The sequence below is a fragment of the Hemibagrus wyckioides genome, linkage group LG09 (genome assembly GCF_019097595.1).
Source record: "Hemibagrus wyckioides isolate EC202008001 linkage group LG09, SWU_Hwy_1.0, whole genome shotgun sequence".
Taxonomy (NCBI): Eukaryota; Metazoa; Chordata; class Actinopteri; order Siluriformes; family Bagridae; genus Hemibagrus; species Hemibagrus wyckioides.
The window spans coordinates 18,614,436-18,639,051 of NC_080718.1; the positions used below are offsets into that span (position 1 = coordinate 18,614,436).

At 40.0% G+C, this 24,616-nt stretch overlaps 1 protein-coding gene across 2 annotated transcripts in view; it reads right to left on the reverse strand.

Annotated features, from left to right (window-relative positions):
- Positions 1–4,230: 4,230 nt before the first annotated feature.
- The window catches only part of LOC131359931 (kelch-like protein 29), a 91,107-nt gene continuing 70,721 nt past the window's right edge, over positions 4,231–24,616 (reverse strand). The window contains exons 10-14 of one of the 2 annotated variants that reach the window (XM_058400084.1): positions 22,597–22,779; positions 21,768–21,948; positions 13,164–13,357; positions 7,441–7,585; positions 4,231–6,172 (exon numbers count right to left, since the gene is read on the reverse strand). In XM_058400084.1, coding sequence (XP_058256067.1) covers positions 5,989–6,172; positions 7,441–7,585; positions 13,164–13,357; positions 21,768–21,948; positions 22,597–22,779 — 887 coding nt within the window. In that variant the 3' untranslated portion in view covers positions 4,231–5,988. The remainder of the gene's footprint in view (positions 6,173–7,440; positions 7,586–13,163; positions 13,358–21,767; positions 21,949–22,596; positions 22,780–24,616) is intronic. The other variant, XM_058400085.1, reaches the window with a different exon arrangement.

Sequence of the window (24,616 nt, forward strand, 5' to 3'; positions counted from 1 at the left end):
GTATATGTTTTTCAAATCTTATTTGTTATCTTCATTGATATATTTACAGCTATCATGTGTCACGGGCCATAAAATGAAACTAATTAAAAATAAAGATGGGAATAAACACAGATTTGTCAATATTGTGACTGTGTCAGTAATGAAGCCCATCATCTCTCATGGTCCCATGTCGACTTTTAGCTTTTATTATTGCAAATAAGCAAATAAGCAGAGGACAGTACGGGCTTAAAGGTCTGTCACCGAACACCGTGTGAAGCGCAGACATCCGCTCCTTTCATATATCATTTGCTTCATCCTAGCTTTCAGTCATGCTGAAAGATCCCTACTGTTTGCTCAGGATTAATGTCACATTATGTTTATCCAAATAAAATATAATAGAATCTCCCAGTGTTGTGAACAAGTCACAATGAGGGGGCTTTTTAGAACTGCCAGCGTTTCTGAAAGCAAACAGATGATGGTGAAGATGCCCTAAAGGTACTTGCTGTGTCAACAAGAGTGAGCAGACAATATAATGACCTTCATTAGGACAAAAAAAGAACTAGGCTGTGTTTTAGTTTCTGATCTGCCACAGCTTGTATGTATGAATATATGTATGGATGTATGAATGAATGTGTGTATATATGTATACGAGATAGCACAGGTGCTAGGATGAGTTAGCTAGCTTGTTGTTTGCAGAGGTAAATTAGCAGCTTATTCATAGTGGCTTTATTATACTACTGGTGCCTGGATTCATTTAAAGCTGTACCATTCAGTAAAAGTGTTCTCACTTTAAATAAGCTTTCAGATTCTTTCTAGTTATATGCTAATTCTAATTTAGATTTAAATGATTAACTCAACTATATTTAATTGATTACAACATAAATTCTGAAACTCGAGCATTTATAGTTTTTCCCAGCTTTGGGGAAAACACTGGAAGACGCCATTGGCTCATGTGACTTATTTGGATATATAATATTAGTAGGGTTGAAGAAATTTGAAATCATTTTAAATAAATAGTTTAAACATATATGATAATATAATAAATATAAATGTTAGTCCATCTATCATACTGTGTAACATCACCCAGAAGAGGATGAATTCTCTTTTTGAGTCTTGTTCCTCCCCAAGGTTTCTTCCTCTTGTCATCTTTGGTGGTTTTCCTTGCCACTATAGCCTCTGGATTTTCTTTGCGATGATGTCAAGCATTAAAAGTGCTACACAAAAAACTACTGTAAACTGTATTGATACTTTGTGTTGCTCCAGAGCTCAGGATACTCTCTTAGTGCAGCATCACATCTTCTATGTGGGTTTCCTCTTCATTCTTCAGGTTCCTTCAAGGATCCAAAACCATGCCAGTTTGTGTGAATGTGTGTGTGCATGGTGTCCTGTGATGGACTGGCATCCCATCCAGGGTATAATTCCTCCTCACCCCAGTGTGCAATGCAACCCTGACCTGGATAACGTGTTATTCAACTCAATAGTCTGACTCTTTTACACTTAGAAATGATCTTAAATGATTTTACATCCCATATTGTACAAGTTTCACCCTTCAGTCAAGTAATACAATACACCAGAATTCCACTTTGTTCAACAGTCCATAATATCCTACAGTACCCCAAAGGAGTCTGACTGATTGCAAACATAGGTTTTCGACCGCGTTGTTTTCTCCCACTTGGAAAATAAATTGCTGAGGCATATGAAAGTATTAGAAACTGTAAATTTTCAGTACCATTATAGCCAGACAGTAATAGTATACTGTGTGTAAACAGAACTGACAGGCGGAGGGAAAATGAATGACTGAAATAAACAGGTCTTACTCAGCCGAATCAAAATAAATTAACAGCTTAATGTAAAATAATGTTTCTACGTTTGAGTCGTTGAAAAAAAAAAATTCTCGTTCTGTATTCATTTTGTTTAAAATATTCCCTTTTTTCGTTGCTTTGCTTTCTGTTAAGTTGATCTCTGTAGGTCATCACAGTGATATCTTGCCTGCTGAAGAATGGTAGACTGGAGGCCCACAGAACTCCCTACAGGATAAAGAATACATGTATGTAATATGAAACATAATGTAAAATTAATGAAGCTCAGTGCAATATTCTCTCCGGAATTCCTCACCATGCCCTTGCTTGTAATCAGGTATCTAAGTTGCACCTTTTCCACAGATAACATTTTAAAATTTCTCCTTCAAGAATGCAAACGAAATATTACTGCTGGTCCATTGAATGTCGAAGGATTTGAATAAAGGAATAATTATCCTGCTCGTCTGTCATCACAATTCCATTATTGAAAATGTGTCTGCATCTCAGATGAAGGTCAAACATCCACTCCTGAAGTGTCCTTGTCACGTCATCCAGTGTGCAAGGAGTCATGATGCCACGATAGTAGAGTTCTTATTTACCCCTTAATTACTGCTAAACTGCTCATGCAAATGGAGATGAAAGGATGTCATGGAGAAAAAAAATAAATGTGTGAAATAGCTGACACAAAAGCAGCATTGTTTAAAAACCACTGACAACCATTCCAGTGAGGCATAATTTGCATCACCTAAAGCAGCTAGCTGAAGCACTTCTGCCTCAACCTGACTGCCTAGAAACGGAGCAGCAATTCAGCCTTTTTGAAGGCATTGTTGTGTTCTGTGTTCAAAGAGGATGAAAAAGGCGCTTATTTGGAGAACGACGTTAAATGATTAGCAGTCACTGCTGCTGTGTGGAGGAAAAAAAAAAACACAGTCTGTTTAGCGGACAGAAAATGAATCGACGTGCTCTCTCGCTCTTTTATCTTAAATAAACATAGCATTCGTGCAGAGGCAGGTGTTTACTCATTCGGATCAGATAGAGGTTTTAATGAGAAATATTAATGTGAGAAGACGAGCGTTTGCTACGATGTGTTTGCTAGCCTGGATCACTGGTACGGATGATTAAATGCTTTTTGTATATAAATAAAAATGAAATTAAAGATCGGAAGGCATGAAGGTTCAACAACAACAACAACAACAACAACAAAAGGAAAAATCTGAATTTATAGGAGACACGAGTTCCTGCAACATACAGTTAATAATTCAACATGGGGAGAGCTTGGCTGTGTCCCTGAGTGTTTTGTCTGTGGGGTTTAAGAAACACTGCCCCTGATAACACTAACCTTGTGTTTAATGAATCATGACCATCCTGCCTAGTTTTTTTCTGATTGACTAATATGATCCTAGAGGCAAAAATGATTTCATCATCATCTGTGAAAAGTAATTTTGATACACTGTAAGCATCTTGCAGGCACCGTTTGGCATTCAGGTGTAATTACTTGGATGCATTTCCCCTTATTGGTCTGTGTGAATCATAATATAGCTGGAGAGTCTGAGTAACAAAGAGCTACAGAATTCCAGCGTAGGATTTGTAATTCAAGTGAAGCCCCAGAGCAGATTTTTTAGATGGTTATGCTTAAAAAGGCAGTAACAGTGCCAAAAAGCTTCTTGCTGCAGTGATGGCAACTACAAGACCAAACTTTAATAAATATCCAGAATTGCTAGAAGAAGGCTGAACAGTGACAAATTTGCTATCAAGATAAAGTATGCAATCAAAAAAACAGCCAACATCTATGGGAGATAAGGTCCACGATCACTGGCTAGTTGATTTAAATGCCAGCAGGGGGGTGATGGCCGAGTTTGATTGCTGGCTCTGCACTGGCTTTACTTGCTGAGATGGAGATGGAGGCTGACAGGTGCAGTGCTGCCAGCTTCCGGTCAGACGCATTTAATGGCACACCAACCGAAGCTGTGGCATGGGCTAGGACAGTCTGTTATTAACACAGCCAGGCTGATAAAACAGCCGAGAGGAAATGAACTGGTCCAACATTGCACAATATGGTGCACAAAGCTGGGGGTGGGAGGGTAGTGTGTGTGTGTAGGGGGGTGATGTTGTACATGGCCATTTGCTGTGTGATTCTTGTCTAACTTCAAAGCAGAAAGAGATCTGCTTAAATGAAACGTCTGTGATGGTGAGATAAAACTACAATACTGTACTGGGCACAATGTCTAATAGATTTTTTTTTTTGCATTTCCAGATTGCCTTTAAGACTTTAAACACAAGTTTTCTTATAATGCACTTATTGTAAATTCATAGACAGACACTTGTGAAAAGAAAAGTTTTCACCTTCTTGTAGGGATATTGCATGCTTGAAACCTGATGATGCCATGTATGGTTGAGAGTCTAGAAAGCAAACAAGCTGTACTTTCTGAGGAAGGAATTTTACACTCTCTCCTGCCTGTCAATCACGATACACTAGCCAATCATTGGAGTCTGTGAGCTCCTGTATGCAGAAAAGGGTAGATATTGCTTTCCTGAGTTTTTCTCTCAGTTTTAAGAGATATAGTTGCCTGGCTTTATGTGTCTCAGAGGTAACATGTTACCTTCATGTGCCTTCACTCTCCCCAGCTGATAGCTGTCATATGGATTGATGGTGGGAATTAGCAGGTAGCCAAACTGGGAAGAAAATGGGAAAAACACACTTGTCTCCTCATTGCAATATAGTTCATTTATTCATTAATGACTTAATTCATAAATATTCAGTGAGCACTTTATCCCAGTAAGGATTGTGGTGGAGTTGGAGTAGGAACACACCCTGGATGATATTGCAGTTCATCACAGGCCAGAGAAAACACCAGTGCGATACTGGCATTTATATGAGGTAGGAGGAAATCTTGACTTGCCACAAACAGTTTAGGATTATAGTTTAGACTCTGACGTGCCAAAACTACCTGCTGAACCACCAGGAACAATAAATAAAATAAAACAAACACACAACACTCATTAGAAATCAACTGTATTTGACTTATTATTGTTCTAATTAATGATGAGGTACATTCATTAATTGAAACAATAACTGCTATGTGGCAATGATCAATTGTTTTTGTTTTTTTTTTGGTACGTAACCATTTCAGTAATATACTATACATTTGTCTAGAAACGACTGTCAACACTTCAAGTTCCTAAAATAAACAATATTTTGTTCTTCTTCCCTAAATTACAGAGAATCCCATTCTGTTCCACTGGCATTCCGAGAATGCAGCCAGACTCGGCAAACAGCAGGAAACAAAAGTAAAAATATCACATTTTTGACGTTACTCTGACCGTCAGGTTATTTGTGCTTTGGCAGAGTGCAAGAAAAATGTGCATTAGTTCAGTGTGAAACTCCAACTTGTAGACCAGCCCAGGTTGGGAGTTCAGCTCAGAAAGGTGAAACCCTATTCCTTCCAGTGCAAACGACAGTGAGTCAGTGAGATCATCTCCTACTACAGTACTACTGTTCCAGGTTCAACTCCTGGGGGGAAAAAGGAATGCTTTTTTTCATATTCGACACAAACACACTCCATTTTGAAACATAATTCACGATAGTACTAATAGCTATGAATTTATACCTGCAACCCAAATTTCAGAGCAGAGTAAACACTTGTTTTTTCTTTCGTTACAAAGATGTAGTGTATGTTTCACATCATTAGAGTCAGAACAGAGCTCCTTCTTGTAGAAAAGAAATCACAGAATATTGCTACACTGCTAATTAAAACCACTGGAATCGGTCAACTACAATGATCGGTTTAAAAATGTGAAATTTGACCAGAGAGAGAGAGAGAGAGAGAGAGAGAGAGAGACAGAGAGAGAGAGAGGTGTGCACTTGAACTGAAGTGGTGATAGAGCGTTAAGGCTAGTGTCACTCCAGACCTTCAGTGCCAACAGCTTGAGGTGGCATACTTCACACAAAGGCACCTTGTTGAGTCAGAGTGCCTGCTGAACTAACAGAGTTGCTATATTCCATATGGTCGAGAGCAGGAGAGAGACGATTTCCTGGAATAAGAGAATGAGGGATACAGAGAGAGGGGGAAAAAGAACAAAAGGGAGAGATTTCACAACACTTCGGCGTCAGCACTGGTGATCCCGGGGCAGTGAGGGTGTGAGGGAGGGAGCACAGAATGAAGGCGTGTGCAAGGGAGGCAACAGTGTCCTGTATTTCTCAGCTCCAGCGTCAGCCACTCTGAATGTATTTCTTGATGACCACACAGCCGTGCCTGAAGAGCGGGCATGGCATGCTCTGCTGCAGTGTCCAGGCGTTGACACAGGGGTCAAACGCCTCCATGTTGCCCAGGGCAGGACCCTCGCTGCTTATGATGCCTCCTGTAGCGTAGATCTTCCCATCCAGAACCACAGCGCTGCTCAAAGCAAGGAAAAGACAGCAATATATGAGAGAAGAGAAGAAACAGTGCAGGATTTTCATGAGGGAAGACATCAACTAGATGATCTAGGACAATCCTGTTCTCGTCATTTCTACCGCTTTTCCAGTGAAAAAAAAAAAAGGTAAGGCATGGCTATGGATACCCCACCCTGGAAAGAATAAATCACTCACTTCCTAATCTCCTGCTTGTGCAGTGTTCATTTCACACTCTCAGCATGCCTCTGAATGCTAATGCAGAAAACGCTCAGCACTGTGACTGGAACCGACGTGCCATTTCTTGGAACCGTACAGTACGTGTAGCGCAAACACACAGCAGAAGTGCGGAGAGAAGCGCACGCGTGCGAATGCACACCAACATACACACACGTCCACGCACACACAGTTATGTTTTGGAGATGTGGAGAACAAGCAATTGTTCTGCGGCTCATCCACGCTTCATCTGCCACTGAGCTAATTACTCTCTCTGCTGTGAATACCAATCAGCACAGGAGACAGATGCAACCCAAAGCTTAACCCAAGGGACTAGAAATGAATTCTTATGAGTGCAAAGTGTTTCCATCGCTCTCTATTTTTTTTTTAGCAAAGCAATTTGTATCCTTATCATTTCATCGTTCTTTTTGAGGTTTTTTTCCACACCCATGTCAATATTTCTGACTTGAAATGAAAATATAGCAACTGTTCAAGATAAAAAAAAACAGCTTTATATATTTTTTGCTCAAGTGAAATGTAAAAAAACATACAGGCAGAAGTGTCTTTGTCTTCCAACAGGGAACAGCCTTGAGGCTAAAGAATGTCAATGTTTTAGAGCACTTGTGCCTCTTTGCAACGCCACCGATCCACACAAATCAGCAGAGAAAGCTGTGGATATGGATGAGGCTATCAAAAGCGCCTCAATGGCGTGAAAGACAGTCAAGTGCATGTAAGAGGCTTTGCTGCTTTTTAAAACTACTTTTGATACAGCTTTCTTCACTTTTCCAGACACAGAGTGGCAGTTCGGCGTAATGGATGCTCTCGAGTTCGTAGCTCTCCACAGCAAAAACACAATGACCCAGTGAGGTAGACAGCTGCATTACATTTATGAAGCGTACGACATTTTTAGCAACACTGGGTTTATGGGCAGAAAGAATAAATGGATGCTGTCTGCTAAAAGAGCTGTCAGCATGGATATTACAGACATTAATGCATCAGAATAGGTGAGAACTGTGCGTAGGTCATATTGACTAAGGGTCAGGCTGAACTCATTACCTGCAGAACTGCCTCGAGTGGTTCATGTTGGGTCCTGCTTTGATGTTGCCTTTCTCAGGGTCGTATATGGTTGTGGCTCTGGCATACGCTCCTCCAAGGATGAAGATGAAGCCATTGAGAGTTACAGCAGGAGCATACTTGTTATCTGTGCATCATACACACACACAGAGGGAGAGAGAATTTTACCTTAGAAAACTAGACATTAAGTAAGTCTGGAATAAAATACCACAGGGCATGTTATAGGAAAATAATCAACAACAGATTGATCTCAGAGTCCATTCTTTTCCACAAACAGCATGTGCTGAAGTGTTTTATTCCTCTTATAGTACAGCAATTTGGCAATTTGAATTTATTAAATTACATTTCATACTCTGAACTGTTTATAGTATCATTTAATGATGTGGAACATCTGCAAAACAAGTCCCTGTTATCACTTATGTTATTACAGACGTAAACAATTGTTCCCTTGCCAGCCCTTTCCTACATCATCCCTATCCACTTTCTTGAAGTTAATAACACAGAAGAAACCCACAGCTGAAGTCCTGAAGATTGTCCTGTGCTGGAAAACTTATAAAGCGCTGACACTGGAGAATCTTTCCATAAATGTTTAATAAACATCTACTCACAGCAAGATCCATCATACATCTTTAAAAATATCGGTATATTATTAAGCTTAGATTATGCCAAACATCCACCAAGTCTCTTTGAATGAGATTACAGCTGCAACAAGTAACTGTCACACATGTGTCAAATCTGACCAATCAGATTTAAGAATTCAACAGAGCTGTGATCTAACCGAATCAGTCCTTCTACGTACAATTACATGGAATTATACCTTACACAACTGTGCTACATAAAAAGCCATTACCCAAAGCACTACTCTGTCAGCCCATGCTTCCCTATTATGCCATTTTAAACGGGATTACAATTGACCCTCAGTTTAGTAGGCAGAGAGCACATTCATCACACAGAACTCGTCTCACAATTCATTTATCTCATTACGCTCGTTACACAAATGGAAAAGAAGCAAACGTGTCACGAAAAGCTGGAAGCGAACCCGTCAGGCCTCGCATTGATCATCAATACAGAAGCTGCTCCATATTTTGCTGGACTGAGTGCAATTCACTTCTGTATGTTCCAGTAAATAAGCAAGGGAAAGAAAGCACATGAATAATTGATGAGGGTGGAAAATAATTGAATTACAATCACACTCTCCAAAACAGCTGCGATTTCAAAATCACTCTCTGGAGCGAAGTGAATCTTGTATAGTTAATTACATTTCGTGCCCTCCTGGTTGTGGAATGGCGGCTCCTGAGGTGAGATCTGTATTCTGTACAATATAAAAAGTCAACAAACAGAACAGCGGGATTCAGCATTCAAACATCCAAAAGATTAGCAATGTAGAGGCGCACAAACCGCACAGCGCAGTGTTTTGCTCTTAACAAGGTAAACATTGGATTTAACTCTTTCACGACAACGCAGTGTTCCTCATCTCCACGCTTCAGCAATAGAAGTGCTTTGGCTTTTGGCCCAGTAATCGTTGCGCAGAAGCCTAGCGATGTAATCTGCCTTTGACACACAGCTTTCTGCTTGACCAGACATGTGTGGAGGCTGTCACCAAGAAATTATTCAAAAAAACTACTGTACATAATTGTGTGTGTGTTTCTTGTGCTCTACACATCAGTAGAGTATGTCTCTGGTGCCCCCCCTACCCCCCACACTTCCGCTCCCCCAGCAACACAATCCTCCCACCACACAAACACATCCACACACTCACTCCCTGATAACAAAGCTCCTCTCGGCTGTACATGCTGTCTCACACTTTCTCAGTTCAACAAAGTTTGCAGCTCTCAGGAAGCCGTCTGTGTGACGTTGTCATTTCCCTGCTTTGTGGTGCGTGTGCTAGAGCTAGCCGTAGGCAGCATGGCTCAGCAGCAGGTTTATTTACATTTTAAACGCACAACATTAACCGGCGCTGCATGAGCACCTCCCAGAGCAACGCTCTGCCTGCCCCAGCACAACGTGTGTACCAGCGGGAGTGGAGAGCGGTCACTTCTCCATGGAAGATACAGCGCCGTCGTTTCTTGGTGACATTAGCAGGGGAGTTGAGCGAGGGCACACTTAACATTAAACAAGATCAACACGTCTTTTGCAGTCAGTGAAAGACACAAGCATGAAACAAGCTGCTCACTGCTGCAGAGTCTAACTGGGACCAGAACCTGCACTGACTACACAAGTGACTTACTGAATATGTTGAAAGATGCTAAAGTGCTCACTGCATACAGTAGACATTGCATCATTATATCTCCTGCACTGCTGATTTTTGGGTTATAAATATAAGTATAAAACAGCCATTACATGTGCCTGTTATTGAGCACTGAGTCAGAGAACAACAATTCTTTGTATTTTTGTCCTATGCTGCTGTCTGTTTCCCTGACAAACCAGTGATACTAATTTACTTTAGCTTTTTGTCAGGGCTGTTGTCAGAAATTTGTACACACGTTACCTTGGATACAAACATCATCACTTTCTGAACTAAGGCACCGAGGAAGTCTGAATAAATTTGACTGGAAAGCAATCAAGTGACTGAGAGAGTCCAAAATAATAAATACTGTGAAACATGCTTCAGAGATAATTAATTATAATCATCTGATTTATCCTTTTGTTGGAATTTGTGTCATGACACTGTTGCCAGGTTGATTTGAGCTAAAGAGGTAACAAGTGCAAGTAAGGTGATGGTTTGGTGTCTCCATCGTATTTAGCTAGCTAATGTTAGTAGATTAGCTTAAGCACATACAGTACCATACCATCAGTATGTGTTTTTTTAAAAATCTCATTCAGAGCTAGTCCTCTCTTTGCTGTTATAAGATCGTTGCTAGATTTTAGAGGATGGCTGTGGGAATCTGAGCTCATTCAGCCACAAGAGAGGTGCTGAGGAGTGTTAGATGAGAAGGCTTGGGGTGCACTCGGGATTCCAGTTCATCCCAAAGGTGTTCAATAGGGCTGAGTTCAGGGCTCAGTGCAAAACATTCAAGTTCTTCCACATCAGCTTTGGCAAGCCATATCTTCATGGAGCATGCTTTGAGCACAGTGGCACTGTCAGGCTGGGACAATGTTTGGGCCACATTGTTCCACTGAAAGAATATTGTAATGCTTCAGCTTCCATATACCTCCTAGACAACTGTATGCTTCTATCTTTGTTTTTGGGTGAAGATCCACATATGGGTGCAATGGTCAGATTTTCCCTAAGAATTAATATTAATAGCTTTATTTTGGGTCCAACAGCAAGGGTGTAAATTGCCCTCTTGTTTTTGACCTGCTTAGTATTTTACACACATTGGTGCTTGGCATGCTTGAAAACTAATTAAACTTGGCACAAGCATCATAAATGGTGGTCATCATGCTCTGGTAAAAGTTGGCTAGAAGCGTGTCTAATTGACAAATTTTATAATTATCGGCATCCTGCTCAATCCACCCAGTGATCTGTTCCAGCCAGTAATCATAGCACCACCAACTGGTTATAGGACGTGTTGCTAATAAATCAAACAGTTTAATGCTTCATTAAATTTCGTACCAAAGTTCAACATGATGTGAAGATATCCATGACATAAAATTGCGTATTTATCTCGAATGGTGTTCAGGGTGACAAGAAATGCATTTGCTGGTATTTGAGCCTGACAATAAGGAGCCAATTATAACTAGCTCAGCATCATTCATTCATTCATTCATTCATTCATTCATTCACTTTTTGTTGTAGCAGATTTTTACTTGAAACACAGAACCAGAAGTCTGAAGCTACAAACATCCTGCTGAAGGATCAAAGCCACTGCCTGATTTTTAACCAGCCACAGTCCAGCAGTAACAGTGCTGTAAGACCCAAAGGACCTTTTGGAGAACATTCCCAATAAATTCCCTTCAAACGTACTATATGTCTAAATAAGTGAATTTTCAACCTTAAAGCAGGACCAGGACTAAAGTGAAGCCATGCTGTCCCAGTGCACAGGCCTCAGACACTTCATTATTTGTGTACTCAAGCATATTTGTACCACTTGACACCACTAGAACCCTTTGCGGCTCACTGACCTCTTTAACAGGAATAAACACAGCCGGGTGGCTCTTTCTCGAAACAAAAGTCTAAGATATTGGCTGTGTGAGGTGAAATATGGTTATAAAATATTTAATATTTGAGTTTTTTTGCTTTAGAGTGATCTCAATAAACTATAATTCAGCAGAAACAGAGTTGTAATTCAGTTTTATGGGAACTGTGAAGTAATATGAGTGTGTGTGTGTGTGTTTCTTCTCTGTGTATTAGGGCTGATATCATTTCTCTTTTCCTGGCTGAGAGTCATGCTCCTGTGTGCATCCTTTTTTTTTTTTTAAACCGATGTAATCTAACACTGGTAGGATACACTGCTCCACCATTCTAACCTTTTACAGAACTCACACTTCACTTGGCAGCTTGTGCTGTTATTTACATTCCACTAGTCACACCAGCTATATTAGTGGTTCACTACTTGGTAAGTGTGTGTAAGCGCTGATATGGCAAACCTGTCCTTGTAAAACCCAATCCTGATTTATGTATAAATACTACTGTGTGCTTACCTACACCTGCCTCATCACTCACTTTTCACGTGTTAGGCATTTACAGGGATATAGTGTATACTTTATTTGATGGCTGGATTAAAAGCTGTGATAAATACTGTGCGCTTGTCGTAATCATCAGAGTGACGGCGGAGCGTCTCCGATACCACAAAGAGACCATTAGGATGAAATTGAAAAGGCATGATGGGAATGTAAAAAAACAACATTTTCACATCTAAAATTGGAAACGTACACTTTTGCGGATACTAAAATATGTATAGCTACACGGTTCAAAAATCTGTGTATTCTCACAGCCTGCTGAATTATTCAGTCAGTCCCAAGATATATATCAGTAGTGTTGCCTAACTTGAAATTCATTCCGTTTGAGGAAAAAAAAAAAAACAGATAAGTTGGGAAGTGAAATATCTCATTCACCCCAATAAAAACTCGTTAAATGTTCCTTGCAACCATTTGTTAACCTTGATCTGGCCTCTATCAGCAGGTTTTGTAGCAGCTTGCTTGCTTGCGGGTATACCAGCGATTTTATAGATTGTTGTGTCCTGGCTCAGTGTGTTCATGTCACAGCTAGTGGAGAACACTTCGGACCGAGTGTTCCTTCTGGAACATGCATTATATTGGTTGAAATAAACCAAGACAAGAAAAAGGAAAGACAAAATGTATTCAAGCAAACAATGACATGAGGTTTTCAGGTTGTTGTTTTTTTTTAATCTCCACAATTATAGTTCTCTAATTAGGCAATAATGGCCAACCTTTAATTAATGTAACAAACACTTTAGCAGGGTTGCACTTGGTGACCTGTCTCTGAGGAAGTCCCTCAGAGCTTTACATCTGTCTGGATCACAGTAAATCCACCCTCTGTTCTCAAAGCCACAATCTCAGGAAGAAACGTGACACTGAGTACTGAACTGAGCCGAGATTGAGGTTACACGAGGTAAAAAATAAACAAGCAGAACATTAATCTCATTTTAACCTCTTGTAAGAGCACCCTTTTTATTTGCACTGCTAAACAATAAACTAATTCATCTTTGTGAGAAATGAGTTATTTAGAAAAATGTGAAGCGCCTACATCCATATTAAGTAGAAAATACAGAAGGCAGGCAGATGAAAAAAATGAATCTTACCTATCATTGGGGATTCGATGAAACTCCACGCATTGGTATGAGGCACATAAGACTGCAGGACCCCAGCTGAGCGTCCAGCCTCGTTTACCCCTCCGAACACGTAGATCTTCCCCCGACACACTGTTGCTGCTGCAGAATGCACTGGCTTTGGCAAAGGTGACACTGTCTCCCACTGGTTTGTGATAGTGTCATACCTAGACATAGAATAAACCACACTTTACCATGTACACCAGTTATGCTTTAGAACATATGTAATGCTGAATGCAATTAATGTATAATGTTTCATTTATATATTATATCATTGATGAATTCTGGGATCTGAATGGTCAGAAGATGTTGATTAGTTCTATAACAGCAGCTCGGGCTTTAATTCAAATCATAAGCATATAGTTATGCAACTACTTCTAGAGTAATAATTTATTTATAGGGTCTCATCATTGACACAGTGATGTTTTCATAAATAGATGTTTATTTAACAAGTATGGAAAGAGCCTCTGGTGTCAACGCTTTTTAACGGTCAGTAAGTTTTCTGCCACAGGAAGTGTTTTACGGTTTCTCTGTAGCATTACAAGCTGTGTATTTTTGCCCTGCAACATTCATGAGCGAGAGAGAGAGAGATAACAGTAACTTGTCTTGTGTATATTCCACAAAATTAACTATAAATGCACCAATACTGAATAATAAATTGTGAATATCTGCAAATTGTTGGGCTATAAGAGGAATAAAACAGATGATGTCATAATGTTATAGGAAAATTATCAGCTTTCATTTGGGACATAACAGCACTTCAAAACATTTGGGAGACTTTTGGTAAGAAAGTTTGTATCTATAATAACTAACTAACTAACTAACTAACTAACTAAACATATTTACTGAATTATTATTTTTTTAGTCTGTCTGAATTAACCATGTTATGTGTGGATACTTTTCTTTAGCAGCTTCATGGATGAAGACATTTGTCCTAAGAAATGCATGCATTATACAGTATAATTATTTGCCAGCAAACAGCTCAGAAAATGCATTAAGAAGACATTTAAGCCTATCAATCAGACTCGATTCAGCTCTCTAAACCCATGAGATTTAGTTCTATCCTTGCCTTGCTGTAGGCAAAAATGAATGCACCTGCAACCATTTCGAGGTCATTTAAATGCCAAAAAATACAGGAATAGGCACTGCTGGTGTCTGAGCCCACAAGGTTACATCATTAAATTTCACTCTGGTTCCTCCTTATCTAATCCAATGGCATAAACCCACAGGTCAAAGCGGATGTTATGTGTGGACTGTGCAATCCGATACAAGACAGGGCTCTGATTGAAGGGCTGAGCAACCCAGATTCTGAACCAAGATCGTGCACTCAATGCTGGAGGAGGGCCAATGGGGAGTATTGGGCTGGCTGAGGAGATTGCCTGTTAGAAAAGTGAAAATTGAGCAGGGACTGGGACTGAGCTGTGCTTTATCTCACTCAGACCCTTATCAGTCTTAATAGATGTGCAGGCAACTTAGTTTCGGTAAAGTTTGCAGATGAGCCAACTTCATCTATAGGAAGTTTAAGAGGTGTTTGATTCCTGATGATGCAGAGAGACAGCCTACTGTAGACATGTAGATCAAACCCCAGCTGTAGGCGCGACACTCCAATTAGTCAAGGCAGAATCCAAAGTGACAGAAGTCATGCAATGGGAACAGTCAACACTGGCTGCAAACAGTGGATCGTCTACATCTGACAAACAGAGCTAACGCTGAAATGGAAGCAGATGGCTTGTAAATGCAATGCTCTAGCCTCTCCCTTGGTGCCCATTCTGAGCAGCACAGTTTCGTTGTCAGCTCAGCGGCACATGGCTGAGGCCATTAATTACACAGAGGGAGTGTGTTATCAGTTGACTTCTGTCGCTGTTTAATGGAAGTTTTACAGTGCAGTGGAAGGAACTAATTATGTGAAATAAGGGCTTGGAGGGTTTCTTTTCCCCCCACAGCTTGTTGTAAAAAGTGACATTACACATAAAGCCAGCTTCTACAGGGTGACAATGGCTCTTATCAGTAGATTATCAGTGGTTTAAAATGAATTACAAAAATCAAGCACCAGTTCATAGACCTGAAGGCATGATCATTTCTATTCATGGCCCTTCCAAAATGTGGCTGGTTAGAGGAAAATTACTCAGCATCCTCTTGGCACAAGTTAAGCATCAAGTGGATTCACTTAACAAGAAGTCTCACAAGCCAAACTTTTTTTTTTGCCAGAGTCAGGTAAATTTTGTCTCAATAATTGCAAATAAAAACCCATGATTTTCACAAAAGAGGCCGTTTAACTGACAATGACGTGATCTCTTATGTCTGTAACATGCAAAAGTATATCTTTTACCCATTCATCATAAAAAAGAAAACTTTTAACGATAAGATTGGACTGTTTCAATTTATTGGCTCTAGTGTCCTTTGAAAAGCTTGTGCCATAGTATACAAGGAGTCCTTTTTTTTATTAGAAACCAGTGCAAGGTATTGCACAAAAGTGTGAAGCTAATCAAATCCCAACCTTCAAGATCTTGAAGCTTGTGATGAGAAAAGTGTACAGCCCTTTACCAGCAGACAATATCAAACAAAGACTTTAAGTCATCGACAGAGCTTCTGGAGCTGAAACTGCACACCAAGGTCTCTTGAGTTGTCAGTTTTAAGTTAACTGTGTATATAACTCAAAAGAGAACTATGTCTCATGTTAAAGTGACAAGTGCCCCCATGCTGGTTATATTTCAGGATGCAAGACTGCACAGTTGTGTGATTCTTGATCGGCTGTCCCAAAGGGAAACATGCCCCCCCCTTGCCATCTCTGTTACCAGCATGAAACATTAAACAAGCACTTAAAGAAGTCTACACAACTGCCAGCCAAGACCGGGGGGATGGGGGCTATTACAGCGGCTATGGAAACTTTGTAAGGGTCACACTGTGTAAGGTATCTGGGGAGATGGCAACTACATATCGAGCCTGCTGGCATGTCAGCATTTCATCTCATCAACACTCTTTGTGGCAAGTGTGGCCAAATCCATGACAGTTATATTCACATAACTTTATCTCAGGTTTCTTCCATCTTTTTTGTGCCAGAGGCTGTAATAAAATCTCAGTGACCATAAAAAGCCTCTTAAACCATCTATCCATGCTGCCTTCCCTGGAGAAATTACTCAGGGAGAACTCTGATACACTCAGAGAGAATCTCTCTAATATGCATTGAGTTTTAATTATAAAATGGATCAGCCTAATAGTACTCTAAATTAATTAAATCTCTTCCCACTGAAGAGACAAAAAAAAAAAAAAACCCAATAAGATCCTTGCAGATTCAATAAACATCAATGGCAAATAAACTGCTTTTCGTAAACAGGAGTAAAACTGTACATGATCGCATACATTACCCATGATCCAAGGCGTGCTGCTGTAGATTGGCATTGTAGCCAGGAGATGGAAACTGCTGTTGACCATCAAATGAACAAAGCCAGTGACATTGTTACACAATGTTATGGTATGTGTAGCAGTTTCTTTGGCAGTGTCCATGCATAAGTAGATATTAGCATATCTCCTTTACAATGTGGCCATCAGCAACGTCAGCAAAAAGAAGGAAATAAACTTCAAGAGGAAGAGACGGAGTGGAAAGGAGGCAATGATCCAGCTCATTGACTAATCCCACCCAGGTGGAGCAGCAGCGCTCGTGCCATTACTTATCTCCTCACACCACCCACCTTCACCTTCACGTTATGAGCGGAGCAGTCTCAAAACTAGGCCATGGATGCCATACAAAATGCCCAATAAACAAACTCATTTCCTGAGCAGTCTTCCTAAAGCAGAGAGAGAGAGAGAGAGAGAGAGAGAGTGTATCTGTGTGTGTGTGTTAGAGAGAGATAGAGACTGTATTTGTCTGGGAGAAAAGAGGGCACCTTGACAACACAGACAGTCATGGGAAAACACGAGGAAGAAGAGGAAGAGGGCTGGCCTACAGATGTCATAAATCGTCCCTGGTCTAATAGGATTTGTATATTGTGCTGTAACACATTGATTTAGTGGTTTTATTGCACAATTGGTTAGTGGGCAGTGTGGGTTGCTGACCTGCAGGCCCTTTGGCATCATTACTGGGGCACAGTGCTGTCCATCCATCCCCAGAACAGATTAGGGAGTCATGTAGGGTGTACACGCTGAGCGCTTTCACACACACCAGCTTCTCTCAACCAATGTTTAAAAAAAACAGCAGTTCTAACTGTCCATAAACTCTTTCTGACTGCTTTCTGCATAAAGTATTTATCTATTTTGTATTAAGAGTTGAATTCTACACAAACATAACGAAGAGTTAATATCAAAACTGTGCACATCTGTAGTCACGGCTCAGACCGGTCTTTACTCAAGCACTACTCAGATAAGGCGTGCTTCTTAACTTAAACACAATCAGCTCAAAGAGTATTAAGTCTAGCAGCATTGTCTGACATTTTCATATAAATCGCAAAATTAACTGTCAGCATGCAATATAGAATTTTAATAAATATTTTTAGTAGCACAAATATGCTGGGTCAAGGGTTAGTTCATAAGTTAAGGATGGAATAAAGAGAGTGTAAGCCTTGGTGTTAAATCAAGACAGTGACTATTCATGCAGATATATACTGGCAATAATCCCATTCCATCATCTATTATTCTTTTTCTGTATTTAAAAATTGTACTAAATATACTACATTAGTCAGCAAAGGAAAAGATGGGATGTACTTCGTCACTCCTCATTTCCTAATCTTCAATTTTTTCACTGATCATTTCCCAAATCTGGTATCACTTTCAAAAAAATCTGGTAACCCTAGAGGCTATGCTGAAGTAGTTTTAACATTTTAAAAAACAACCAAAGCACCAGTTGTATCAGAGACACTATGGATTCCACTACACTTTTCTCTTATTGAACTGTGGGAATTATATATCCACAGCTTTCTACCCGAACCTATTATATTTCTTCTTCTTTTCTTCTTCTTCTTCATATTCTATTACTATTTTATAAATACACCAAGAAATACATCAAGACAGCTATCAGTTTCTTTCATCTGGATCACAGTCCACATCTGAATATCGAAATATCCCACAGGGAGGTGACACTTATTGACCTGCTATTGTCTTTTGAGACTGTGTCTGAGTCATAATTCTCCCTCTAAAGGAAACATCCTCAGGATATTAATTAACGTTTCACCCGGCACTGTATAAAAAATGATCTAAAAGCTTTTTCTCAACCAAGGTTAGTTCTATATTAATGCAACACATAATTAAAAAAACATTCTCAGAAATTCATTGAAATCTGTTTGCTTAAAACAAAATAAACAACAACAACAACAACAAAAAAGTCTGATTCAGTTTGAGGGCAGTTCCAGGAAAAGGTCAGGGCATTAAGCTGACGTTATTGAGTGAAGGTGCTCAAGGTGAACATTTGCATTATGGAAAGTCAGCAGAGCATTTTTAATACATTCAAGCAGGGCAGACTTAATCCATAAATCCCTTCATTAAGGACAGAATGATAACTACATCATCAAAACCAGTAAAAGTATCAAGATCTTATACCCACCATGCTAGACTCTTCTTAATATACAGAACATCAGTATCGATGTTAATGGTCAATTATGGTTAATGGTTTGACACTTTTAACAAGGGACACTGCCACAAATCAGATGGGATGTAAATTTAGATCCCTAATGAACAAGCCAGAGGCGATAGTGGCAAGGAAACTTCCCTGAGACGGAATAAGGAAGAAACCTCGAGAGGAGACGGACTCAGAAGGAAAGCCATCATCTTCTGGGCAATGTAGTGGGAGGATAGTGAGATTATGATAATTACAGTATAGTCATACAGCAAGAAGAGAAGAAGTATTATGCGTCGAAAACACATTGGTGAATAATAGTCTAGCTATGAGCATAAGGCGTGTTATAATCATGGTGTGATTAGTCTAATGGATATGTATAATTATGTACATCCCTATAGTTCCATGTTCTTGGAAATCTATTCTCACTGGAGTGGATACATATTCCGTCTTATGTAAGGTGTCAAGAATTGTGGATGTATGTATTCATGCTGAATGCAGAAATCTTGAAAGTCTTATCTTTCCTTTTTCAGCAGCTTGGGCCAATTCTTGTACATATAATGGATAGCCTTTACACACTGCAGGCTCCCTATGTGCCAATTCCTAAAGCCTTTACAGCCGGATGGGTATCTGTAATACTTAGTCACTTGAGAGTTTTGCTGGAACACAATCAAAGGTGCAGCATTTCCTTAAATAAATATGGTGTTTTTTGAGGAGAGAGCCAATTTTTTAGGCCATACCTAGAGGTAACAGCTTATTGAAGTTGGCTGAGGCAGAAACCCTGCAGAGCAAAAGGCAGCAAGAGCCACTATTAAACACCAGCTGTGTTCCGACCAACACACCACAGTCCACTGAGAGGAGAGATACTACGGCGAAGGCGAGACAAGCTTGTTTGAACAGCAAGCGGGGGAAGAGACTTTCAATTAAGAAAACTGCTAAAAATGTTTGGGTCTGCCTTTGCAGTATTTGTTCAATACGTGATCCCAAAAGCTCTGCTGAACGTCTGAAAGAAGTTGCTGGGAGCTGTGTTGAGAGACCGAAAAGCGGGAGATGAAGGAGCAGGAAGAAGGAGAATTATCAGTTCCTTTAATCCCATGGTGTGTTGAGTTGGCACGGCAGGGTGCTCTATCTCAGCAGGCCACAATGAGAGCTGGCTTTAACTGCCTCCAGGAACCCAACCCCAAATCCTAACATGCCTTCTTTCTTTCAGTTTGTCTGGGAAATGAACATAAGAAAAATTTATGTATTAAAAACAACCACTAGGACTTGAGCAGAATGTTACAGAGAACTTAATATCTCTGCGGGACTAATGTGTGACCGTGTATTAATGTGATATACTTCTCCATATGGCACATAATTAAAGTTGATAACAGCCAAGAAAGAATAGCTTTATATAGGAGAATAGATGAAAGAATAAAAATAGGCTTTAATTTTCCTTTCTTTGCTCACATTATTTTAATTGCACTGTGACCTTACGCAGTGACTCGGGGCTCTGAGATAGTTTCTGTATCGTGGCTAGAAGACACAAAGGGTGAATTAACACTCGCAGCCACACATGAGCTTGGAAAGCAGTGCTGGACACTGAAGAAATTGTGGCTCAGGGACAACAATCCATCATCAAAGACCAATTAAATTGTAAGTGCGAGTAATAACACTTGAGTAGGGAACATCCTTGGCATAATCACAATTCTTCCCATCCCACCACAAACGCTCGTCTCTAGGGGTGTGGTATTTCAAAATGGTAAAAGGTTAGAAGTCTTCCCACAGACGCACACTTGGCCGCTGATGAGCACAGTGCTGGAGGGAGGTGCACATTGACAATCACTATAGAGTGTTTATCCTGAATGGAGGTGTATTGCTGCCTAGTAATACCATCCTATATTAATATAAACAATTAACTTAGGGAGAGAAAGAGAGAAAGAGAGAGAGAGAGAAAGAGGGAGAGGGAGAGAGAGAGAGAGAGAGTGGGAAAGAGAGAGAGATACAGAGAACACTGCAAAACCGTTGCACAGTGATTGATTAGAAATACAGCCCCTGCTCAGAGAGGTCTGATAGCGGCCTTGAGAAAGAGACTGATTGAGGACATAATTCTGAACGGAGGAGATTTCATGGTTAGGAGCATGAAACTGAAGGCAAGATGGATGGCAAGCCAGAAATTAGGAATTACTGAGACAGCACACGCTCTTTTTCCAGGAGCCTCGAACAGCAAACAAACCACTGTTGTGTAAGCAATGATTTTCCCAGTGCTCTGTCAATTAAGTGGTGACTCATGCAAATGCACAGGAGGCTAGACACAGAGTGGAGTGGGCAATATATAAGACCACATGGATCAATTGACAAGTCTAGTGAGTTCTAGAAACACTCTTTATTTTGTGAGAGAAGATAATAAGGACAAGACGCAAACAGAATGGCCAAGGTTTGGAGCATTAGCAAAGTGTTTTTGATTAAATGAACTGAATAATATTGCTTTTAGGTTAATATGTGGTAATTTTTATCTTGCAGATCCCGGAATGGACAAGATAATCCGGAAAATGATAGAGAAAACTGCACTGCCTTAACCAAAGATGGAAAAAAAAACCTTTTAGAGAAGTACAGCCACCCGGATGAAAACATTATGCATAATGTATGTGTTTTTTCATAAGCAGAAAATGAACTTTTTCGCCTTATTTTAAGTAACCGTCGCTATTTTCCACCCAGTTTTTCAAATCTATAGTTATAATTCACATTTATTGTATGTAAACTTCAAACTCACTGGACTATTTAGCATATCTGGCTGCATTAGTACAGTTCATTATAGCAACATCCTGCACATTAGTATTCAAAAGGAAAGCAGATCCATTGTGTGCAATGCATTTGTGCCACAGTCACCTGCCACTGAAATAGTTGTGCAATCCCCCAGCAGAGATCTAATTATCAGATTGTTTCTCAACACTCTTATCAGGAACGCAGAACGGCTTTGGATTGAATGCTGAATTTAAAAGCAAGTATGCTCGGGAATGGTGTGTGTGTGTGTGTGTGTGAAGCAATCATACCTTTCCACATTATCAAGGTTGCCTGCCACCCCGAGCCCTCCGATGGTGTACAGCTTGCCATCATAGACCAGGCTATTGTGGCGACAACGAGGGACTGTCATTCGGGACACCAGGTTCCAATTATCCAGTAGGGACATGTAGCACCACACGTCTGGCAGCATGACTCCTGACTCCATTCCACCTGAAGACAGTGAGAAACCCAAACACAAACGACTGCTCAAATATCCATTTGCACACTGCCTTTCACACACCTACGCTAATCCAACTCTACAGCAGCGACTAAAGCACCAAATGTCAAGTTTCAAGTGTCACATTTCTTTCCACCAAATGTTGGAATAAGTACCGCCCTCGCAGCCAGAAAACCAACATCGGTAATAGCTATTTAAATTGTAGCACATATCTCTCCAATATGACAGCAATTAAAAGTAGCGATAGATTTATGTACAGAGGGAAAACACTTGAAGCAGATATCTGATTAGTTGGCATGTCTTTTTAGCCAAAGGGGAGAGGCAGATGACATTGTCTTTTCCTCCCACTGAAATGATGGGTCAATTACACTCCCATCCAAAGAAGGCTCAAGGCACAGACCAATTTCCAGCATGAATCTGAACAACGTGGTTCTGAGAAACATGTTTTACTATTCAGGGGGGGCAAAACAGTCTCCTAAAGAAAGACAAACAAACACACAAGGGCAATGAGTGAGAAAAACTCAGGGGATAAAAAAGTAGAAACACTGCCTCCACAAATTCTCACCAGGCTGCACTAAATATAAACGCTCTCCCCCGAGGGAGGCCCAAAACTGCAAATGACACATAGCCATTTTGATTACCTGACAGGTAGATATTATCCCCCGCTGAAATGACAGAGAAGAACTCGCGGTCATAGAAAGGCAGGCTGGCCAGCGGGTACCACTTGTTGTTCTGGGGGTTGAAGCAAGTGACGGCTGTCAGTGAGCGCTGGTTCATACCGATGACCTGACGGCCTCCAACCAGCACTATTACCTCAGCGACTCCTGCAGGAACAGAAAAGGCAGTAAAGTCACCAAAAAAAAAAAAACCTGACATACAAGCACACAGAGATTTTTTTCAGTGGCATTTTGATGGGATTCAGCGGTCTATTCTTTAGATACAGTTCATAAGACAGCATGGTTCCATGGTAACCATCTAGGTTAATCAGCTAGATGTTCATTTCTTTCTTTTCTTCTCAGTTTAACTCAAATTTTGCAACACCATATCACTTTGATTTGTATTTGAAAAATACTAGTATAGAAAAGTATTTCAACAGAATGAACTTGAGGAAATACTGCAGTCGAAACCTTATACATGAAAAAATAAAATCCAGAGATTCTAGTTTTCTTAACAACAGCTAGCTTGGCTTATGTAGCAAATTCTCTGATATAACCTTTAGTTATATCATAGCTAGAGACACTAGCGCAAAAAGTCGAGGGGGTTCCTTAGAGTTTCGAAAAATTTTTATTGAATAAATCCTCTTTTATTCTAATCAAGTGCTGGCTTATTTAAAATAAACATTTTCTCTCCAACAAACCTTGAATGTTTTGTTAAGGTAATTAATAATGGTTACGAATTAACATGGGGAACTGTTGTTTTCATTCAGTCACGTTAATTGCTCTTTTGGACCTTTTTGCAAGCATGAAAGGTTATGTAAATGCTCTGTAAATTTTATTGAATACCCTTACTGCAAAGCAATAACGCAACAGCAGACAGCTAGTCTAGAAAAGCAGACAGAGAAAGTTCCAGACACTGATACACAAAACCAAACACAAGACTGGCTGGCTGACTGGCTGTGCAGACAAAGATACCATCCTAAAAATATATATATTTATTTAAGGAATGATAGAGAATTCACTTTCTGGGAGAAAACAAACAAACAAACAAACAAAAAAAGATTCTTGTCTGCCAGCTTCAGGCTCAGTCAGTTTGATTGCCCAACATGATTTTTTTTCTCCGAGTGTTTGGATTAAAATTCATGACATACATTCCTCCGCCAAAACCAGAGGACTGGGGCATTTCCTTGCAGCAGAAGAAAATAGGATCAGTCTTCTGCAGCAGAATAAAATGAAACGTTAATGTGCACAAGCTACAGTAGAAAATATCTCAAAAATATGACAGTGTAGCCGGGTTGTGCAGCGAGTAGTTAAAATGCAAAGACGATTTCTTTTCACTGCCGTTACATTATTCTTTCCATCACATTAATGCCTCAATAAAAAAAAGCTCCTGGTTGGTGAAGAAGTGTATTGTATAGTTTGTAAAGGTTTGTGTAGTGCAAAATGAGTTTCTGCAAGGCACCACATTAACTACTACTTTAATCTTCCACTGTTGTGTTTTTGTATAAGGTTTGTATTCATACAGTCTCACTATAACTGGACGGTTGAAGACGGGGAAAAAGAGCAGGCCATGATTTTCAACTCTCATGAACTTCAACTGTCAGTTCAGTGAGCCCGTGCTCAATGTAGCCTCAGACTCAGCTGACAGGAGGGGAACCTGATGTAGTCTTCTGTTGTAGCCCAGCTAACTCAACATTGTGCATACTGAGACACTTTTCTGCTTAACACTGATATAAAAATTGCTTATTTAGTTATTGTAGCCTTCCTGTCAGTCTAGACAATCTGCTTTGACCTTTCTTTAATCAACAAGAATTTCCACTCACAGAACTCCGGACTCAGTATGTTTTTAATGTCTGGAAAAATTCTAAAAATGTACAATTTGAAACTGAGCTACTGAAAAAATTTCAAACCAGCACATCTGGTGACAATTATGTCTCAATCACTGAAATGACATTGTTTCCTTTATGAAGTTTGATATAAACAAGAACTGAAGCTTGTGACCTGT